We start from the raw sequence: 22,199 nt of genomic DNA on the forward strand, positions 1-22,199 counted from the left end.
CTGGTATGCAATTATATAGCGACCACCCATGTCGCCTACCGGCTTGTGTGTGTGTGTGTGTGTGTGTGTGTGTGTGTGTGTGTGTGTGTGTGTGTGTGTGTGTGTGTGTGTATGTATATATATATATATTTCTACAGTATTGTGAACCGTGGTGTCTGTCCATGTGTTTGTCTGTCTCCCATTTATGGCAGTCAACCTCCGCCGCCCGATGTTGCACAACCATTTCACGGTGGGCGGGAAAGTAGCTCAGAGGTTTGGCTCTGGGTGAAACCGAGAGTACAACACAATTAACATTTTTTAAGTCCATAAAATAATTTTAATTAATAAATTAGCTTAAACTTTTCCCGTCATTGGGGACAGACACTTTTCCTTGCTTTTCCCGTCATTGGGTCAGATACTCTTCCTATAAGTACCGAATGTCATAATTCTGAGTTTTTGACTTTTCTTTTTGTTTCACTTTGAGATGTGTGCAAAAATTATTTTAATTATCTTTTATAAAATCTAAATAATGTAATAGAAATCAGTTGAGAATCATAAAATATATTTAAAATTTTTGTAATTTTAATATACAGGTGGAGATTAGACATACATCATACAGCAGAAAGACATTAGGAGATGTCATTTCACTTTTACACGAAACAAAGGATGTCTCAGACAATAATAAAATGTATTTGGAATTTTTGTAATTTAATATACAGGTGGAGATTAGACATACATCATACAGCAGAAAGACATTAGGAGATATCATTACACTTTTACACGAAACAAAGGATGTCTCAGACAATAATAAATTTTTTTTTATAATTTTTGTAATTTAATATACAGGTGGAGATTAGACATACATCATACAGCAGAAAGACATTAGGAGATATCATTACACTTTTACACGAAACAAAGGATGTCTCAGACAATAATAAAATTTTTTTATAATTTTTGTAATTTAATATACAGGTGGGGATTGGACATCCATCATACAGGAGAAAGACATTAGGAGAAGTAATTACACTTTTACACGAAACAAAGGATGTCGATAAACAAGGGATAAATCAATACAGTACTTCACATTTCAAACTGGTATCCCAGCATCATGAACAATGGGTTCACATGGGAATGCTAAAAATAGCCGTTAGCATCAATGCCTCGCATCTTTGGACCTCTTTGCTTTTACTTAATGTCCATCAAACCACACATGTTCGGACCCCAATGGGTACACTTTTTTTAGCCATACTAACACCCAGCAGATTTTAATCTCTGTGCAAAAAAAGTACAGTAATCGCTTAATCCTTCTTCCATTTACGTATAAGTAGGTCAAGGTGTATCTCGGTTGAGTGCATGCTTCAGACGAATGTTTAAAGCAAATTAATGGATTCATCCACAAATGTCACAGCTGACAAAAATGCCACACAGAGTACGTTTGAGTGAATTTCTTACCTGGTATTCTTCAGGGAATCGTGTCAGTCGGCAAATGGCTCTCCAGATATTTGCGTCTGCTTGGTGTCACTTTGGCTCCTACAGCAAGCCCTGTGCTAGAACCCTTTACATGTTGCCTTGAGTGCCCAGCTGCCGTTCAACAGGAAGTAGTACACAAGTGTTTGATGTCCGATTATTTTTTGGCAGTAGGTTTAGGTGGCATGCTTGTATTGGCTTCCTCATTTGCACCAAAGAAGTGCCTCTGGGTGATAAGCTTTTATGTCAGGTCAGCAAGTAAGGGTCTTGAAGCGTAACCCACAGGTGAAGAGGTCGGCTAAGTTGTAAAAGGAGAACTTTTACCCCTGCACTTATGAAGGTGAAATATTTAAGATGTTTGTGGTTTGTGCAGAGGAGAAGTGTTGACCAGTTGAATGATGATTCTTTGTGCTCTTCCAGTCGGTGATGGAGGCCAGAAGGAAAACAGCCCATTTCTCAACAAGGCTGATGCCGAGAAGGGTGCCGATTTCAACGACCGTCATTTGGCGTTATTTGAGGTGAGACTCACTTTTCGAGTAGTCAATGAGCTTGTCATTCATCAGGATGGTGAATATCTGAATCTGAATCCAGATCAGGGAATTTTTTTTAAGTGATTCTTCGTCATTGAATGATGGGGCTAAAACGATATATTATAGCACGATATCTCAAAAAGTTGTGGACGGATTCGGCCGAAACTTGGTGGATGAGTTGGTTAGGTGACGAGAACAAGCAGATAAAATTTTAGTTTAGGTCCGAATCCAAATCTGGCCTATCAGTGGGATACAAAACATAAACTAATCAGCCTGGCGGAGGGATGCGCTCTACTGAGTGCCCTCCTAATTTTCCTTCTTTGTTGTTTCAATCCATTTTTACAACTGTAACGTTTGTATATTTCGATACAAATTCTTTATTTGGTGCTGCTTGCCTGTCATGTTGTCTTGTCACTATCCTACAGGAAGAGCTGGATGTTCGGCCCAAGGTGTCGTCTCTGCTTGGGTCGTTTGCCAACTACACGAACTTGCCTCAGGGTGCTCGAGACCATGAGGAGGCCGAGGGCCTGGGGGAGGTGCAGCCCAGCAAGCAGAAGGTGTGACACACATCAAACAAACCATAACTGAACGTTCCTTGCCGCAGTCTTGTGCGGGTTTTGAGTGCTTGGCCTCACGAGGAATAGAATGTGTCACATGAATAAATTGGCACAGCAAAAGGTACTGATGAGTGAAATACCTGCAGGACTATAAGGAAGCAAAATGCATACTTTTATGTACCTATACGAAACATGGAATTTGATGTCGTACCCTTGATAACCGTGCTTAGTTGTTCAGTGCACTGAAGGTAAGATTTCCTCAGTCCAGAGGATGACAGTGAATTTGTGTAACCTCCTGCTGAAGACCTTGAATGGCTCATGAGAACTTAGAACATTCTGGTCCTCGCCATCAAGGCACAAACGCAAGGGAGACACTTTTTCGGAGCGTTTTTGACAACAGGGACACATTCTCCTTGAAATCGGAGTTTTACCCTTGGACGGTCATCAGGCTGAGCTGGTGTGAACAGAAATAACTAAACGCCAGAAGTCTTTACTTTCCCAAGCTTTTTGTTGGAGAATACGAAATATTTGTTGTTTCTGGACTGACAGGATGATTTAGAGGTACCCACACTTGCCTCTAAGCTGTCGAGCCTGGGTTTGAATCCTGACCAAGCTATAAACTGTCATCCTGATGTTTCACAGACAGAGTGATTCATCAATGTGTGTGCGCAATCTCTTGGATGGATGTTAAACAAGTGTCCTGTCTGGCTGCATTAGTTAGTGGATGTTAAAGACCCCATGGTGTCATTTGTGAAGAGTAGGTGAGCCATTGCTGGCACCCTGAACAAATTACAGATTCCTGCACTACCCAGCAGAGGGCATCAGCAGCACAGCAGTCAATGATGCTACTCCTCAGCCTTGTGCTGTGTACAAACAAATAATTTGTTGTTTCTGTTTTTTATTTATTAACATCATTACTTCCACCTCTTGTCATACCTCTTTTTATTTCATTGCCATAAGGAATTGCTTCGGGTATTTATTTATTATTTTTGAATATCTTGTCCATCCTTCACCGCTTGTTGAACTTGATGGACCAATGTCATTGAACCACGAATATAAACGCCGTTTCGGCATGATTTCCAGATTTTCTTTTGCACAAGGACACGTGAACAAGTTCTGTGATCAAGTTGATTATGAGCTGCACCTTGGAGTAGGTGTTTTGAATCCATTTGTTTTATTACTCGGCGCACATGACAAGCCAACAGTGTTTGCTCGGATGAAGATTTGCCAATACAGTACTGTACAATTCAGGGTTTCAGCTGAACAAAAAAAATTTAAACCAGCAATTTGGCAAATTTGGCCTGAAAATGTGAAGCCAAATTCAAGTTTTCTTTTGCGAAACAAAAAGATGTTAGTTGGAAAATATAGTTCATTATCCATGAAAGGTTTTTCAAATGTCTTTACCCAAATTAGTTTCCTGAAAACGGAATGAGTGTGTGCACATTTAATAAGCTTCCCCATTAGCTTTCAGTCGAATTTTAATTGAAAAATATTCGCTAAATTAAACTTTTATTTGTACTTGGTGATTTGGAGAATAACATAAACCCTGCAGTTACATTGCTATCATGTGCAGTGCCACAGTGGCTGTAATATTGACTGAGTGTGCCCATGTAGAATGTCATGAGTGGTTGTTTGAGATTCCTGCACTCTACACACCCGTAAGATCAATAGCACACCCATATCTGCTGCTCATCTTCTTGTCTTCTCAAGCACAACAGCCAAATCACATGTATGTTTCAAATAAATCTCTCTCTTTTTCTATTCCAAAATAATGGAGCATCACCTGCTTGAAATCTTATTATTTCTAACAACTTCTAAAAAGGTGCCAATAATATTGTCCGGTCCATTTTAGGATTTCTGTGTGGAAAAAGCGAAGATTTCGCAATTTTTTTCAGCTTTTTTTGTTTTGCTCCACTGCAAACCAAAGAAATACACATGTGGACACGAAAACATTTTTTAAATTTCAACAAATATCTGGAAGAAATGGTGCATTATTTGAAAAAAAGTGCAAGGGTGTCAATATTTTTGCCCACAACCGTATATGTTGAAAATTACATACCCACACCAGGAATCGAACCCAGGTCCTCTGGTGAATTGTACCAGTGCTCAGCTTTCTGGGAAACCCATAGGCTAAACACATAATTCTCCCACATTTGGAAATGCCAAACTCTTTCCATTGGCATTTCTATATGTGGGAGAATTGTGTGTTTAACCTGTGGATCTCCCAGATAGCTCAGATGGTAGAGCACTGGAACAGTGCACTATAGGACCTGGGTTTGATTCCTGGTGGTGTTGGTGTGTAAACTGGAACAGTTCACTATAGGACCTGGGTTTGATTCCTGCTCTGGGTGTGTAATTTTCCCATATACACAGTGTATGTATGCATATATACACATGGAATATGTGGTGTATTTTGGAGAAATGGCAAATAAGACAAAATATCTCAATTGATTTTAGTTCCAACAGGTATCTGTGAATATTTTTCTTGGAAAGAAGAATTATTAACAAAATTATCTCTTAAAATGTGCGTAAATTTTTATTGAAGCAAAATTCAGTTTTCCATGAAAAGTCCCCCCCTCCCCCCCCCCCCCCCCACAATTAGGAAGTGAGAAATATTGTGTTTTAAGCAATCAAAAAGTTTACAAAGAATGAATTCATGAGAAAAAAGTCCAAGAGAAAATGACAGGCAAACGATGACACACAAAAAAGTGTAGATCTGATAACCTGACCAGAAACAAAACACCACCATGGAAACAGACTTGAGAATCAAAGAAACCGACTGAGGGTGGAAACGGGACAAATCGAACAATTCAAGATGGGAAACAGAAGTCTAAAGCTTATGAAAAGAATCAGACAAATAAAAAAGAAATACAACATCGAAAACAATGGACTAAAACCATTATCTGCCCATAATAAACTCCAAATATGACAGATAGCAAGGAAAATAAAACGCTACGATGAGGCCAACAACAGAAGAAAACAAAATCAGCAGTTTAAAAACATCCCAAAAAAGTTTGACTGAGAGCTAGGGAAGCAGAAACAAAATGTGACAACTCCCCCCAAAAAAGAGGACCTAAAAATATTTTGGAAGGGTATATTTGAAGACGAAAAAAAGAGGAAGCAGAGTGGATATCACACTTGGAAAATAATAAGCAACATCTACAGGAAATGCACCCGAGGACAATTGACGAGGTAAAAATTCGACAGCATCTCACAAAAGTACCGAACTTCAAATTCCCAGGCCCGGGTGGGATTCTGAACTTATGGCTAAAGCAACTACATGCTCTCCACCCTTACTACGCTCGAGCATTTAATGAGCCCATCCAAGGGAAGCAGTCAATGGATGAATGGCTCACAGAAGGCAACACTCTTCTGATTCCCAAATCTGAAGAAACCCATCTACCCAACAAACATAGACCAATACCATATAAACTTTGAACAGGTATAATCACCGATGCAGTTTACGACCACCTCAATTAACAAGGAGTTTTACAGGCAGAGCAGAAAGGATGTAAAAGGGGATGTTATGGAACAATAGACCATTTATTGTTAAATTAAACCATCCTCGAAAACTGCAAGCTCCAACAAACCAACTTATCCACAGCCTGGATAGATTACAAAAATGCCTTTGACAGTGTCCCACATTCATGGATTATAAAATGTATGCAAGTATACAAAAATGACCCTCAGATAGTCAAACTGATTGAGAAAGCAATGACACTCTGGAACACAACTCCCATATTACCTTACTTGGAAGGAAACATTGAAATCCCAGCAGTAAAGATATGACATGGTAATTTACAAGGTAACAGTCTTTCCCCCTCATGTTTTATCTGGCTCTGGACCCACTGAGTAACCTCATCAATGAACAAGGACATGGATACAACCCGATATGCAATTCAAAAAACGACAAAAGAAACAAGAAAGGTGACACACCTACTGTACCTACTGTACATGGACGATCTAAAACTCTTCACCCCAAATGATAAGAAACTGGCAGATCATCTAAAACTAGTAAAGCAGAACTCAGAGGACATCCAAATGGAGCTTGGTCTTGACAAATGTGCCAAATGCACATTTGTACAAGGAAAAAACAAAAAGAACAGACAACATCTTAATCGATGAAAGTACAACAACACAGGAACTAGAAAAAGAAGCATCCTACAAATACTTAGGAATAGAAGAAGGCCCCCAGGTACAACACAAAACAATGCATAAAATAATCAGCAGAGTACTTACGCAAAAAAAGACTAATTCTGAAGTCATCCCTCTCTTCAAGAAACAAAACCAAAGCTATCAACCAACTTGCAGTGTCGGAATTCCAATATAGCTGCGCATTTATAAACTGGCCACAATTGTAGATCAACAATTTCGACACCAAAACAAGGACACGTCCAACTATTCACAAGATGTTCTACAAAAACCAATGCATACCAAGATTGGACTTACCAAAGCGAGAGGGAGAAGGTGGTTTGATGGAGCTTAACCAAGTGCACAGAACATCATGTGTAGGACTAGTGGAGTTTGTGAAGAGCTCAACAGACTAACGGATGAGATTTTTACATGAGCAAGTCAACAACAGACCAGAAAAGGGATCATTAATTCATTTAGCAACAAATTTCCAGACAGGTGCAAATGATGGATACTACACAGGAAAACAAAACAGAAACAAACACAGCCCCAATTATTGCGAAGAGGAAAAAAAAAAAAGGAAAACTACAAAAATAAAGATCAGCAAATATACTCTGACAAATGGGAGAACGACAAAAGAGCAGGAAGATTGAAAAAAAAGAGCTTGGCAGGACAGGGATTGACAAGGAAGGTTTATTGGAATGCTGAAGAAGAGGTCAAATTAGTTGGGATGGAGAACGAGTCGTCATCAATGCCCAAGACCAAGGACACTACACTGACGCCTTTAAGAAAATGGCGGGATTGAATCAATCAGTCAAATGCAGGTTTTGTGTGGTAGAAACAGAAAGTACCAGCCACCTCCTTTCGGGTGTAAAAACCCCATGGCAGAAAAGCTGTACACAGAAAGACATGACAACATCTGCAGAGTAATCCACTGGCACATCTGTAAACATTTTAACATCCTGGTCCCAGAACAATCATAGAAACACGAACCAGATCTGATCCTCAAAAATGAACAAGTAATGTTCACGTGTGACAAGATGATCCCGTCAAGTGATAACATTGCAATCAAAGCATTGCGTCCGGACATAGCACTCAAACACTAAAAGGAAAAAAACAGCATTGTTGATTGAGGTCTCGGTTCCCAATGACTACAGACTAAATGCCACAGAAATTTAAAAAATGAACAAATACCAGGATCTGAAAAATGAAGTCAAGAGGACTTGGAAATTGAAGAAAGCTGAAATTGTACCAGTGGTAGTTGGAGCTATAGGAATGATGAAGAAAACCCTAAAAATCATTCCTGGGAATATCACCACAAATGAGCTACCAGTGAAGGTTGTCAGAGGTTCAATGAAGATTCTGAGAAGAGTCCTTGGAATGAGGCTATGAGAACGAAACTTCACAATTTGATTCATGAATCATGATCCTTCACCAAAAAATAGGAGATGGAGATTTTGAGTTCTGGAAGAACTCTCTCGCACCTCCTGAAACCCACAAATGGAGATAACAAACAATGAATTATCACCAAATCCATGATAGCCTTGGTCTTGCAGTCTTTTGCAAGCCTGTGTTGTTCTTCCCTTCCAGGAGGGCATTGAAGATCTGAACGTACGTGGCCTCTGTTAGTTTATGATGAAGGCTACTCCGTGCCTTAAGCAATGGCCTTTCTGAGCCTTCTATCTTTTGGCAACAAACCTTGAAAGTTTTCTGCTCTTTGTTATTCATAATTTTGATATTTGTGGAATTTTGCATCAACGTCTCAACTTGCGAGCGACTATCCATCCTGCACGGAGATGCACTTGTGTGTCTTGTTTTTTCAAATGAATATTTGTTAGCCCCTGTTAGACTTTGTCTGAAATGGGGGCTTATGGATTTGGTCTCGATTTTCATGTCCGTACGTGCATGCGTGCGCCTGCAACCATATCTCGGACATGTATGGACCGATTTTATTCTAGTCCGGCAGATATGTGAAAAAAATGTGCCTTTAGTGATACAAGCATGAAATTTAGCACACTGCTAGGGCAGTATCTTACAAAGATTTTTGGATATAGGGACATTCCAGATTCTTCCCAGAGCCAAAATGGCGGCCATTTTACAAAATATCCGATTTTGTGTTGTACAAGGAGGATACTTGTGGATACAACTATATTTAAGAAGCATACCAGTGGTTTTATTTAACTAAATATAGATTCTAGCAAATAAGGAATAGCAAATAAAGGTGACAAAGCATGAATAAACCATTTATTTGGTCATTTTTTGGTGCATTTTTGCACTTTTGGACGGTTTTCTACAACAAACTCTTCAAAAAACTGTTATCAAGCACCATGGAATGACTGTTGTTCATTTAACACTCTTGAACTCAGAGGAAGTGCTGCTGTTTGATCCTAACATCAACTTACAGAGTCAAAATTATACAGTGGAACCTCTAGATCCAGGTAACAGAGTCTACTATGATGCATGGATACATGTGTACATGTTACATAATTATCATCTGTGATCTCTCTTGTCCCAGTTCTACTCTTTTGTACACTCCCCACCACAGTGACATAGAGCTGTGCACTGGAGTGCAGCCTTGACACACTTGCACTGTCCTCTGCATCCCTTTTTGCAGCCACACCTTAGTAGTTGCCGACATGCCTCAGTTGCCTCTGGGAGGGTTGTCCAGTATATGTCCCAGCCATTATCGGTGTGAACCCACCCCCAGTCACTGGGCGATGGGAGCTCTGGTGTGGACACCGTCATCTGGCCCCAACAGTAGCCGGCTTGGTAGGTAGCTCTCTTGATGTGCTGTTTCAGGGCTTCACGAGTTGGTGGGAGAGCATCTATTGATCTGCCATTCTGGGTGAACAGATGCTTGCGACACTCATTGACATGTTCCTGGCTACTGGTGCGATCATAGAGCACAACAACAAAACGCTCCAGTGCATCCATGTGGTCATCTACGGCTGAAGGGGTTGGCGTGGCAGCCAAGGCACAGAATGCTGCAGTGACATCAGTGACCTCATCACAGGCTTTCCAGGTTTCCCATGCTTTTTTCTTCCCCCTGCCTCCGAAGCTTGAAACGGTGTCGCATCTAGTGAGGGCATGGAAGAATGGCAAACCTCGACACTTGTTAGGTCCCAGTGTCACAGACATCTCGTGAGCTGCCAAGAACCTGAAGTTCTTTCCTGTGCCAAAAGCAACCCAGAGCTCATCAATGTCCAGACGTCCAGCTGCTGTCACCGCAAGGACCACGACATCAGTGTCTACTGTACGGATCGACACTTTGCTGTATCCCTGCCTCACAGCGTCTTCAGCATGGAGTAGCATTCTTGTGTCAGCCTCTTCATAGCTACAAGGGGCAAGACCAGCAACATCTCGGGCCTGCGTACAAACCACATCTTTGTGGTGGGTGCTGATGACTTGTTTGTCTGTGTCTGTTGTTGCTACACTGGTGGCTAGGAAGTCAAACAACTCCATCTTGTTCTCATCTGTGCGAAGAAAGGTCTGCCAGTTTCCAGGAATGGAACTAGATGGCTCGACTCGTCTCCTGATGCCTTTGCCTCGCTTCTTCCTAGTGTCTGCCTTCAAACTGTCTGTGAGGTATTCATCCCAGACAATATCCATCCTGCTCGTATGCTGCAGCTGAGATGTGATGTATGGCAAGAATACTTCTGATGCATACTCGTTGAAGGTCTTTGCTGTGCCAGGTGGCAGCATACTGATGATCGCTGCACCATCAAGGATGATGACTTCAACTGCTGGACTAGCAGCAGCAGCAGCATTCTCCTGTGGAGGGACCAGATCTTCGAAGCAGCCAACCAGATCAGACTTTGTTCCAAGTCTCATCTTGCCCATGTGTGACAGTGCAGGGGGACATGCTTGGTTCTCATGTGCGAAGAACTCATCAAGATCTCCATCACGTATCTGGGACGCAATGAACAACCTGGAGAACAGGGAGCAGTCGTTCTTCAGAGATGAAACCTGCAGCTGTGCTCTTGACTTCTCTCTGACTGGAGGTCGGCTGAAGAGAGGGAGGTTGTTTCTCTTGATTGGGTCGGTGATGGGCTTTGTCTGGTTGATAAGTCTCTCATGGACATAGGAGTCATGCGGTTCTTGTCCCAGCTTCTCAATCTGGCTTACAGTATTGATAACTGCTGGGTCTGCCAGGTCTCTGCTGTCTAGCACCAGGAGATCCTTGCTGTCATCACAAAATGGGTTAACAGATGTACTTGGCCCTCGCTGCTGGGGGTCTAATAGTTTGAAATGCTTGGCCATTGTCTTGAACCACCACCAATCAGTCACTGTAGAATTGGGAAGAACCACCACCAAGCAGGGGATTAGTCTTTGGGTACACTACAGTGGAGTTATTACCTGAAAACAGAATAGCAGAGTTAAAATGTTTTCAACTACGAACCCCAGCCCAGAGGAGATGCATATATACACAATGGCGATCTTGGGTGATTGTCACTCGATGTCCCCAATCGGCCACCATACATTATTTCTTTGCGCTGGACAGGACCATGTTAAACCCAAATCAATATGAACACACCATTGTTGTTTGAACATTTCTATGATGCAATCATGAAAATTAATACAGTGAGTACATCAATATCGATTTCGCAAATTTATGCATTTAATCGCGACATTGCCAGCTACCAGTATGTAATTAATAATGGAAATATTCATGGTGTCTAAGTTCCTTTCACCAAATTTGATTTTTGATCTATTTATATTTCCAGAAACAATATTCAGGAAACATTCACATGCATGATCATATTGCAGAGCTCTTGTTCCAGCCATGCATTATTGCGATTGTAAACTGTTATCTGTGTCCCTCATAGACCACCGTAGATGCATTTTTTAGTCAAATATGAAGTAGATAATGAAGCATGTGCATACTAGTTGATAATAATCATATTATACTCACTACATTGTGTTTTGCACCAATCACATATGACTTTGCTGACCTTGTAGGCAGAATTTGTTTTTCGTGACAGCCATTTTGTAAAATGGCCACCATTTTGACCCTAGGGGTAATCTGGAATGTCCCTATATCCAAAATGTTTCCTAAGGGTATGCTATAACTGTGTACCAAATTTCATGCTTGTATCATCAAAGGCACAAAACTACCAGAATATTTCACATATCTGCCGGACTATTCGTACTTGGCACCAAGACAACACATGATCGTATACATATGCATGTCATTTTTTTTTCGAGATCAGATCCAAGATGGCCGATTGGCAACCATTTTAGTTGTAGAACCCCAATATTGAACACGTCCTCAACCATTTCTCGGACATACATTTACCGATGTTGTTCAAAGTTGGTACACAGATAAAGAATGATGGCTTACATATGCATGTCATTTTCGTTTCAAGAACTGATCCAAGATAGCCGACTGGTGGCCATTTTGTTACTTAAACGTGTCCCCAACCATTTCTCCGATGTGCATGGTCCGATTTTCTTCAACCTTGGCAAAATCACAGTACGCATTTGTATACAATTGTACTGAACTTGATTTGGCGATCTGATCAAATATGGCTGACTGGTAGACTGGCGGTCATTTTAGATGTTAAAAATACCGATGTTCAACACATCCTCGACCATTTATCGGACGTGCATTTACTGATCCTGTTCAAACTTGGCACACAGATAAGGAATGATGGCTTACGTATGCACGTAATTTTTTCTTCTGACATGAGATCTAAGATTGCCGACTGGTGGCCATTTTGTTGATTAAACGTGTCCCCAACCATTTCTCTGACATGCATTGTCCGATTTTCTTCAAAATTGGCACAATCACAGAACACAATGGTATACAGTTGCACCTAACTTTATTTTGCAATCTGATTAAAGATGGCTGACTGGTAGACTGGCGGCCATTATAGTTGTAAAAAAAACAAACGATGTTGAACACATCCTCAACCATTTCTCGGACGTGCATTTACCGATCCTGTTCAAACTTGGCACTGATCTTGTTAAAACTTCATTTTTTTTGAGATCAGATCCAAGATGGCCAACTGGCAGCCATTTCAGTTGAAAAAAAAACGATGTTGAACATGTCCTCAACCATTTATTGGACATGCATTTACCGATGGTGTTCAAACTTGGCACGCAGATAACGAATGATGGCTTACATATTGCACGCCATTTATTTTTTCCAACATCAGATCCAAGATTACCGACTGGCGGCCATTTTATTTGTAAACCCCCCCCCCCCCATGTCGAACACGTCCTCTACCACTTCAGACATACATTTACCGATCTTGTTCAAACTTGGCCCACAGATAATCCACTGGGGAACAAAGTTTTTGTTGCATTGATACCAGCACTTGATGTTACCTAATTTGAGTGTGCTGAATTCAAATCTGAAGTTAGTTTCTCTCTGTAAGCTCGAGATTTTTTGCAATCCACCATTATCAACATTTATTTGGTAAGTTACAATTTGAATTAAAAGCAAATTTATATTTAACATATATTTTGCAATTCAACATTTTCAACATTTATTTGGTAAGTTACAATTTGAATTAAAAGCAAATTTAAATTAACATATATTTCGACATAAAGACGATAGGTGATTCAGAACAATTGATAAGGATGGAATGCAAAGTTCAAATAGGTCCTATTCAGGCAAGAATTTGCGCTTGTAGCTCCTGCGTTTGTGGACTTCCACAGGGCAATCTCGTTTGATGCTCCAGCAGTAGTCTGCCATCATATTTTTGTCCCATCGCCCTTGGTAGCACTCTTCCATCGTCATGAGGTCCTGATGGAAGCGCTCTCCCTGTTCCTCACTTACAGCCCCAAGGTTCTCAAGGAATTGATCAAGGTGACTATTCAGGAAATGGAGCTTGACACTCATGTTACACCCAAGATCGTGAAAAGCCAACAGCATTCTAGTAACCTGAAACTCATAGTTATCTGCCTTTTTGTTACCAAGAAGGTTTTGTATAACTGCGACGAAAGACAGCCTCGCTGTCTTCTCCTTGTCATTCATCTTCCTTACAAATCCCTCATCACGTACAAGGGCACGAATTTGAGGTCCATCGAACACGCCTGCTTTGATCTTCTCGAAAGACAAAGCAGGAAAAGCAGAAACTATATGTTGAAAAGATTCACCATCAGTACTCAATGCCTTCACGAACTGTTTCATCAAGCCGAGCTTGATATGGAGTGGGGGAAAAATGATCTTCTCTCGGCTGACGATTGGGTCATTCACAATGTTTGGCAAACCTGCTTCCAGAGTTTCACAGATGGGCCACTCCTTCTGGATCCAGTGTTTCTCTCGAGCTCGGCTGTCCCACATGCAGAGATGGCATGGAAACTTTGTGAAGCCTTTCTGTTGACCAAGGAGAACATTGACCATTTTCAGGTCCACACAAATGATCCAGTTGTGCTCGTGATATTTGAGTAAGTCAATGACCATTTTTATGCCATTATGTTCCTCTCGCAAATGCACTGAGTGACCAACTGGAACCGCTCCATAAACATTGCCATTGTGCAAGAGAATACACTTGAGGCTGCGCTTAGAGGTATCCAGAAATGATCGCCATTCTGTTGGATTATACGAAGTAACACCTAGTTGCCTGAGAAGACCTGGGATATCTTGGCAGTAAACAAACTGCTTGTCTTCTGAGAAAAAGGCGACAAAGATCTGGTCCCGCTTTCGGAAATATGAAACATTTGCAGAGTGGTCAAGTAGATTTTTTTCTTGCAGCCTGGAAGCTAATGCCTCAGCTGCTTTCTTGGAGAGCCCCAAATCATGCACTCAGTCATTCAATTCCGGTTGGCTAAACTGCTGAGGGGCTGAGGACTGTTTGGTATCAGATGAGGAGGCTTCGGATTCTGAAACCATTTCTTGAAGCCCGTCATCACGACCCTCATGCTCTTGCTGATCATGTTCACTGCCTTCATCTTCAGATAAGACAAAACCATTAAAGACTGGAACGGGGAGTTCGTCAGAGTGCGCAGTAGGTCGAATTGCTGAGGGAATACAGGGATAGGAGATCTTTTGCCGGTTTTTCTTGCCGACACCCTTTGTGTTGACCAGGCAAAAATAGCACTCAGTTACGTGGTCCTTGGGTTTTCGCCAAACCATGGGAACTCCAAAAGGCAGACCCTTTCGTTTTCCTTTTGTCCAGTCAGGAAGCATTTCCTCACAATTATGACATACAATATGAGGAGCCCATTTCTTGTCTTGGTCACCAAGGGGAACATCAAAATAGGTTTTATAGGCACACCTTACAAACGATGATATATTGCGCTTTTGACGAAGTAGTGTATTGCAGCCACATACATAACACAATGCATCAGGATTATTTACACATTTATGTCTTATTGAAGAAGCCATGATCATATCTGAAACAAAGAAACACATAAAGTTATAGACTATATATCAATAAAGATAAATAAATATCAATATAATCGTGAGCAAATCGTTAGCAGCAAAACGAATACGGTCTGTAGTTATTTAGCAGTTTAGGCATCGTATGTTTCCACTAAAGTCCGAAATCGCACCCCTAGTTCTCAAGCTATCCCAGTGCAAATAGCAATGGGTGTCCTTTTTTTGCGAAAAAATCACAAGTTTCAAATTGCATGAAAACGAGAGCATGTAGAGGAAAACCGATTTCAGATTTGAAAAAAATACACAGAACAAGTTGAAAAATCTCATGCAACATGTAATAATAAAAAATTGTTCCCCAGTGTAATGAATGATGGTATCCATATGCATGACATTTTTTTCGAGATCACATTGAATATGGCCGACTCGCGGCCATTTTGTTACTTGAATGTGTCCCCAACCATTTCTCAGACTCGCATTGTCCGATTTTGTTCAAACTTTCCACAAACACAGTACATGATGGTATACACGTGCACCTCCCTTTATTTTGCGGTCTGATTAAAGATGGCTGACTGGTAGACTGGCTGGCATTTTAGTTGTGCATAAATATGGGCGAGCATTTTAACTCCACACAGCAAAATTACTAAAACAATGGGGCTTTGACATTTCATGTCTTTTTGACTTGTTTATATCGGAGTCAGTTTAAAACCAATTTGGCAAACTTGAAGTTGTAAGAAGTTGTGACAAAGACCACGAGCCTAAATTGCACATACATGGTTCATGTGAACTGCTGAATATCGATTGAAGGTCGCAATGGCCAAGTGATTCTTATGCGTCTAGTGGGAAGGATTGAAGTGGATCAAATACTTTTGCTTCATTAACTGCATGCCTTTAATTTTTTTTTATGATTAATTATGCTGCCTGTTGACCTTGCAAATGTTTGCCTGATGTGCACGTTAATTGTGACATTTTGTCACTTCATTTGATTTCCATCCCACATTATTTTTATTCCACCTTTGCAGTTATACTTCACTATTGTGATAATTATAGCACTCGAGATGCAAAATAAACTCTTGCCCGATTTTCTTCCCTCTGAAAACTGCTGCTCTTTTAATCCATGTATTTATTTAATGGAAACCATCGCCACGGAAGACATTCCACAATGTGACGATGTTACATTCATAGCTCTAACACTGGTACGTGATGTATTTCATCATCTGTTATGTGGTAGCATTTCAGATTATTCATGTCCACATTTAAGATCTGAGCGTACATGGCCTCTGTTAGTTCCTCGTGAAGACACGGACATGCTTGGACACGGTTTCCAAGATGGCTCCAGAATTTTGAAAGGCGGAAAGGTAGGGTGGGTGGGGCGATGGGCTGCAGGGGAGGGAGTAGGGGTTGGCCAGCAAGTGCCTTGTGACCTAAAAACGGTCAAAATACAGGCTAGCACTACATGTGTTTTGTGAATATTGTATAAATCTGGTTATCAATCCGAAAGAAAAACATTCAAAACTTTTCAATAAAGGTGCAATTTTCAATGATGGTACAGCATTACATTATTTTCCTGATAAATCGTGGAGGTGATCGAGACCACCCCCTCCCCCCCTCCCCCCCAACCTCTTTTCTCGATCCAAATTTGAGGGGATATAATCCGAGAAAAAATGATAAGCAATTGTACAAAAAGTAAAATCTGCTCAACTGTAAAATTCAACTTATTCTTTGTACTTTGTAAAACATTCTTGATGAAGTCTTTGTATTACGGTTAAAATTTGCTTCTTTTTTTCAACTTGTATGAGAAAGGCTTGACAAGGAAATCATTGCAGGGCTCAAACTTGTATTTCCCTATGAACACTTTCCACTGTAGTTTGCTGAACACTTCGTGAGCGCAATCAATTTTTCACAAGCATAAAAAAAAAATTCATTCCAATTAGACTGCACCCTCAGCTTCATTTTATATTGAGAATACGACGGAGAGAACTGAAAGCATCTCCAACCGGGGATCCTCAAAAGCAAGACACGGCTGCTTCAAAAAAAATTAACGGAAGGTGTGTGTGTGTGTGTGTGTGTGTGTTTGTGTGTGTTTGTGTGTGTGCGTGTGTGTGCGTGTGTGTGTGTTACCCATGAGTTCAGATCCGGCTCCTTTCTTTGTAAATTTATACTTTATTCCTGCACAGGTACGAGTCTGGTTGGGTCCAGAACATGTGCAGGAAAAAAGTAACAACTGTGCAAAGGTGTGGAAACATCTTCAGATTCATTGATGATTTCTTTACTAGCAATTAATGATCGATTTGAATTTGATCTGCTTCATGATATATACTGTGTATATATATATATATATATATATATATATATATATATATATATATATATATATATATATATATATAATAACTCGAATTAACAAAGGAAAACCAAACTCACACTTCAGTTTCTTTTTGGGGATTTCAAATTGATATCAATAAGAATAAATCTCACACCAAATTATTTCATAATCGAGATGCTTTTCCATTCCACATTGATGAATGCCTTTCTTAGACAGCAACATTACAAACAATATATTATATGGCACAGTTACAGGTGAAACTAGAAGAACATATTTGGCCCAATACATTTTTTGAGATATCGTGCTGTATATCGTTTTGAAGCCCTATCTCTCAATGGTGAAGAATCACTTTAAAAATTCTCGTAGTTGGATCCGGATCCAGATCTTCACCAAAATTGAATCAATTTGTCCTGGTCATACACCCAAAATGTCCACCAAGTTTCGTCCGAATTCGTCCACAACTTTTTGAGATAACGTGCCACGTATCGGTTTTGCCCTAGCTCTCAATGGTGAAGAATCAGTAAAAAAAATTATCAGATCCGGATCGGGATCTGCATCTTCACCAAAATTGAAACAATTCTTCCTTGTCACACACCAAATCTGTTCACAAAATTTCATCCAGATCTGTCCACAACTTTTTTGAGATATCCTGTACATAGACAAACAGACAGAAAGGGGTGAAAACATAACCTCCTTCATCTTCAGAGGTGGAGGTAAAAAAATGATGATGTTCAGAGCTCGATACTTGCAAAACCATAAAACAAATTGGACCTCAAAAATAATTGGTGTTTGAATTCAATGACCAAATATGCAACTTCTCTTCAAATTTTAAGCAAATCAGATGAAAATTGAGTATTTTAGAAATACCGTCCTAGTTGTTGACCTTGGGAATACCACCTTAGTTGTTGACCTTGGGCCTATGTTAACCTTTTGGTCGATGTTGACCTCAAAAATAATTACCTGGTTGAATTCAGTGACCTGAAATATAAATCCTCTTCAAATTTCATGTCAATCGGATGAAAATTGAGGATTTTAGAAATCTCACCAAAGTTGTTGACGTTTGGCCTATGTTGACCTTTTGACCTCAAAAACAATAAACTTCTTCCTTATGACAAACTCTATGATGCGGTGAAGTTTTATGACACATTCGGTGTGTGACAAAGGAGAATTGATTCAATTTTGGTGAAGATCCGAATCCGGATCTGGATTCAAGAATTATTAATTTTTTTAAGTGATTCTTTACCATTGAGAGATAGGGCTCAAAAACACTGTAGTACTGTATAGCATGATATTTAAAAAATGTATGGGGCCCGATATGTTCTCATGGATCAGGCATTACGTGGCGGAGTTATGCGTTCTATCGTGTGCCCTTCTAGTTAACCTCCGCCATCGAAGATGGATGGAGGTTACTGTTTTCACCCCTGTCTGTTTGTTTGTGAACAGTATTACGGAAAAACTCCTGGACGGATTTCGACGAAACTTGGTGGGGGGATTCGGTATGGTCCAAGGATCATGCCATTAGATTTTGGACTTGGTCCAAAAAAAAAAACTTAGAATATTTTGCAACTTTTTTTCAAAAAAATTTCCATTTTATTTAAAAATATTTGAAATTTTTTTTTGCATTTCTACATGTTTTAAAGGATTTCCAACCCCCCAAAACAATTTGTTAGAGAAAAAAAACAAACAAATTTTGCAACTTTTTTTTCAAAAAAATTTCGATTTTATTTTTTTGGCATTTCTACATGGGCGTCGATCTAGTTTAGTTTATTCAATCGTGGTTCAGTAGAGTCTGATCCGTTTTGACCTACAATGAATAGGATATCAGGTTCACTTAAGTGACCCAGCAGTATTGGCGGCGGAGGTTTTGCACTCTACCGAGTGCTCCCCCTCTAGTTCCATGATGCTTTTAAATCAAACTTAATACATAGAGTCTTCACAAACTATTCCAAAGTGATAAAGCTCAAAAATGCAGATAAAATGTGAATAACAGATAAAAATGAGATGATTCTCATTTGCATAAATATTCAAATCCTTTCCATAATTAACCCTCAATCACTTCAGAAGCAAATAATTTGTTTGAAAGGTTACAAAATAAGTGTAATAGGTTTTGCCTGTATGTAATCAGTGGTTTAACTTAAAAATTAAGCACCCCCACTTATCTAAGGAGTTATAAGGTGCAACTCACTTGGTCAACCATCAAGGCAAACACAAAGACCAAGGAGCTTTCCAAAGATGTCAGACATAAAGTGGGGGAGAAGCACCATTCAGGAGAGGGTTACAAGCAGATTTCATAGTCACTAATTATCCCTTAGCAGCCGGGCAAGCAGGAAACTGGTTCGGGATGTCATTGGAGATCCAACAATGACTTTGAAAGATCTGCAAGGCTCTATGTCCTTGATGGGGGGGGGGGGTCAGTGTTCATCAATCAACACGATCCCGTTCCCTTCACAAAGCTGGTCTCTACGGACAGGTGGCAAGAAAGAAGCCATTATTGTAAAAGATGCATCTAAAAGCTCACATGGAGTTTGTGAAAAAACATCTTGATGATACTGCAGTAATGTGGAACAACGTTTTATGGTCAGACAAAACAAAAATTTTGCCTTTTGGTCTAAATTCAAAACGCTACATCTGGTGCAAGCCCAACACTACACATCACCCAGTCAACACCATCCTGACTGTCAAGCATGTGGTGGCAGCATCATGTTGTGGGGCTGCTTTTCATCAGCAGGGACTGGCAAGCTTGTCAGGGTAGAAGGGACAATGGACAATGGACAGTGCAAAGTACAGGAGAATCCTTGATGAAAACCTGCTTGAGTCAGACATGAATCTGAAACTGGGTAGGAGATGCAGTAGGACAATGCACTAACATTGCAGTAGGACAATGACCAGAAGCACAAAGCTAAACCCACACTGGAGTGGCTGAAGAAGAAGAATATAAATGTTCTTGAGTGGCCCAGTCAAAGTCCTGACTTGAACCCAATTGAATATTTATGGTGAGACTTGAGGATTGCAATCCATCAATGATCTCCATTAAACTTGGCAGAACTGGAGAAATTTTCACATGAAGAATGGGCAAAGATTTCACCATCTCAGTGTGCAAAGCTGGTAGAGATCGACCCACAAACACTCGTAGCAGTCATTGCTGTAAAATGTGTTTCCACCAACTACTGAACTAATGGGCTGAATACTTTTGTAACCAGTGAATTTTGATGTGTACGTGTTCTTTGCAGGTATTTATGACATGTTAACTTCTTCCAACGATAACAGTTAGTTTGATCTCTTCAGTAATGAATAAAATAGTTGATTTGGAAAAATTGTTCCTGCATAATTCTTAACTCATCTGAATGTGGCATTATTATCAGTAGGGGGTGAATACTTTTGCAGGCCACTGTGCAATATTTCAGCCCATGATATATCCATTACATGATGTGTCCAGCACATGTAAACAATTTTTCAACACTGTAAAGTTTTCAGCCCATGATGAGCATCACGTGGAGAACATCCAACACACGAAGAATGAGTCCAGCACATGAACAGCGAGTCCAGCAAATTAATCCAACACGTACAATTTTTCAGCCTCCAGAGAGTGTGTCCAGCACTCGGTGAGTGAATCTATCACACGATGAGTCCAACACATGTACAATTTTTCATCCAACGATGAGTCAGCACTTGATGAGTCCAGCACATGAGGAGTTCAACACGTGTTTAATTTTTCAGCACATGAACAGCAAGTCCAGAACTCGAGTCCAACACATGTATAATTTATCAGCTCATGATGGATGAGTCCAGCACATGTAGAGTGAGTCCAGCACATGTAGAGTGAGTCCAGCACATGTAGAGTCTCCGGCTCATGTGGAGTGAGTTGAGGACATGATGATCCCAACACGTGTTTAATTTTTCAGCACATCATGAGTCCAGCACACGGAGAGCGAGTCCAGCACATGAACAGCAAGTCCAGCACTCGAGTCCAACACATGTATAATTTATCAGCTCATGATGGATGAGTCCAGTTCATGATGGATGAGTCCAGCACATGTATAATTTATCAGCTCATGATGGATGAGTCCAGCACATGTATAAATTATCAGCTCATGATGGATGAGTCCAGCACATGTAGAGTGAGTCCAGCACATGCAGAGTGAGTCCAGCTCATGTGGAGTGAGTTGAGGACATGATGATCCCAACACATGTACAATTTTTCAGCTCATGATGGATGAGTCCAGCTCATATAGAGTGAGTCGAGCACATGATGATCCCAACCTCATGTAGAATTTTTCAACTCATGATGGATGAGTCCAGCACATGTAGAGTGAGTCGAGTACATGATGATCCCAACCTCATGTAGAATTTTTCAGCTCATGATGGATGAGTCCAGCACATGTATAAATTATCAGCTCATGATGGATGAGTCCAGCACATGTAGAGTGAGTCCAGCACATGCAGAGTGAGTCCAGCTCATGTGGAGTGAGTTGAGGACATGATGATCCCAACACATGTACAATTTTTCAGCTCATGATGGATGAGTCCAGCTCATATAGAGTGAGTCGAGCACATGATGATCCCAACCTCATGTAGAATTTTTCAACTCATGATGGATGAGTCCAGCACATGTAGAGTGAGTCGAGTACATGATGATCCCAACCTCATGTAGAATTTTTCAGCTCATGATGGATGAGTCCAGCTTATGATGGATGAGTCCAGCTCATGTAGAGTGAGTCCAGCTCATGATGATCCCAACCGCATGTGGAATTTTTCAGCTCATGATGGATGAGTCCAGCTTATGATGGATGAGTCCAGCACATGTAGAGTGAGTCGAGTACATGATGATCCCAACTTCATGTAAAATAGTGCAGCTCATGATTAAAAAAATTTTTTCCCTGCGA

At 40.4% G+C, this 22,199-nt stretch overlaps 1 protein-coding gene across 1 annotated transcript in view; it reads left to right on the plus strand.

The window, feature by feature from the left end:
* LOC147011494 (solute carrier family 12 member 4-like) overlaps positions 1–22,199 on the plus strand; it is a 271,136-nt gene that overhangs the window by 137,603 nt on the left and 111,334 nt on the right. The window contains exons 3-4 of the mRNA XM_085858008.1: positions 1,867–1,964; positions 2,402–2,533. Coding sequence (XP_085714134.1) covers positions 1,867–1,964; positions 2,402–2,533 — 230 coding nt within the window. The remainder of the gene's footprint in view (positions 1–1,866; positions 1,965–2,401; positions 2,534–22,199) is intronic.

The sequence above is a fragment of the Eptatretus burgeri genome, chromosome 15 (assembly GCF_056783735.1).
Source record: "Eptatretus burgeri isolate ZD-2024b chromosome 15, Ebu_testis_v1, whole genome shotgun sequence".
Classification (NCBI taxonomy): Eukaryota; Metazoa; Chordata; class Myxini; order Myxiniformes; family Myxinidae; genus Eptatretus; species Eptatretus burgeri.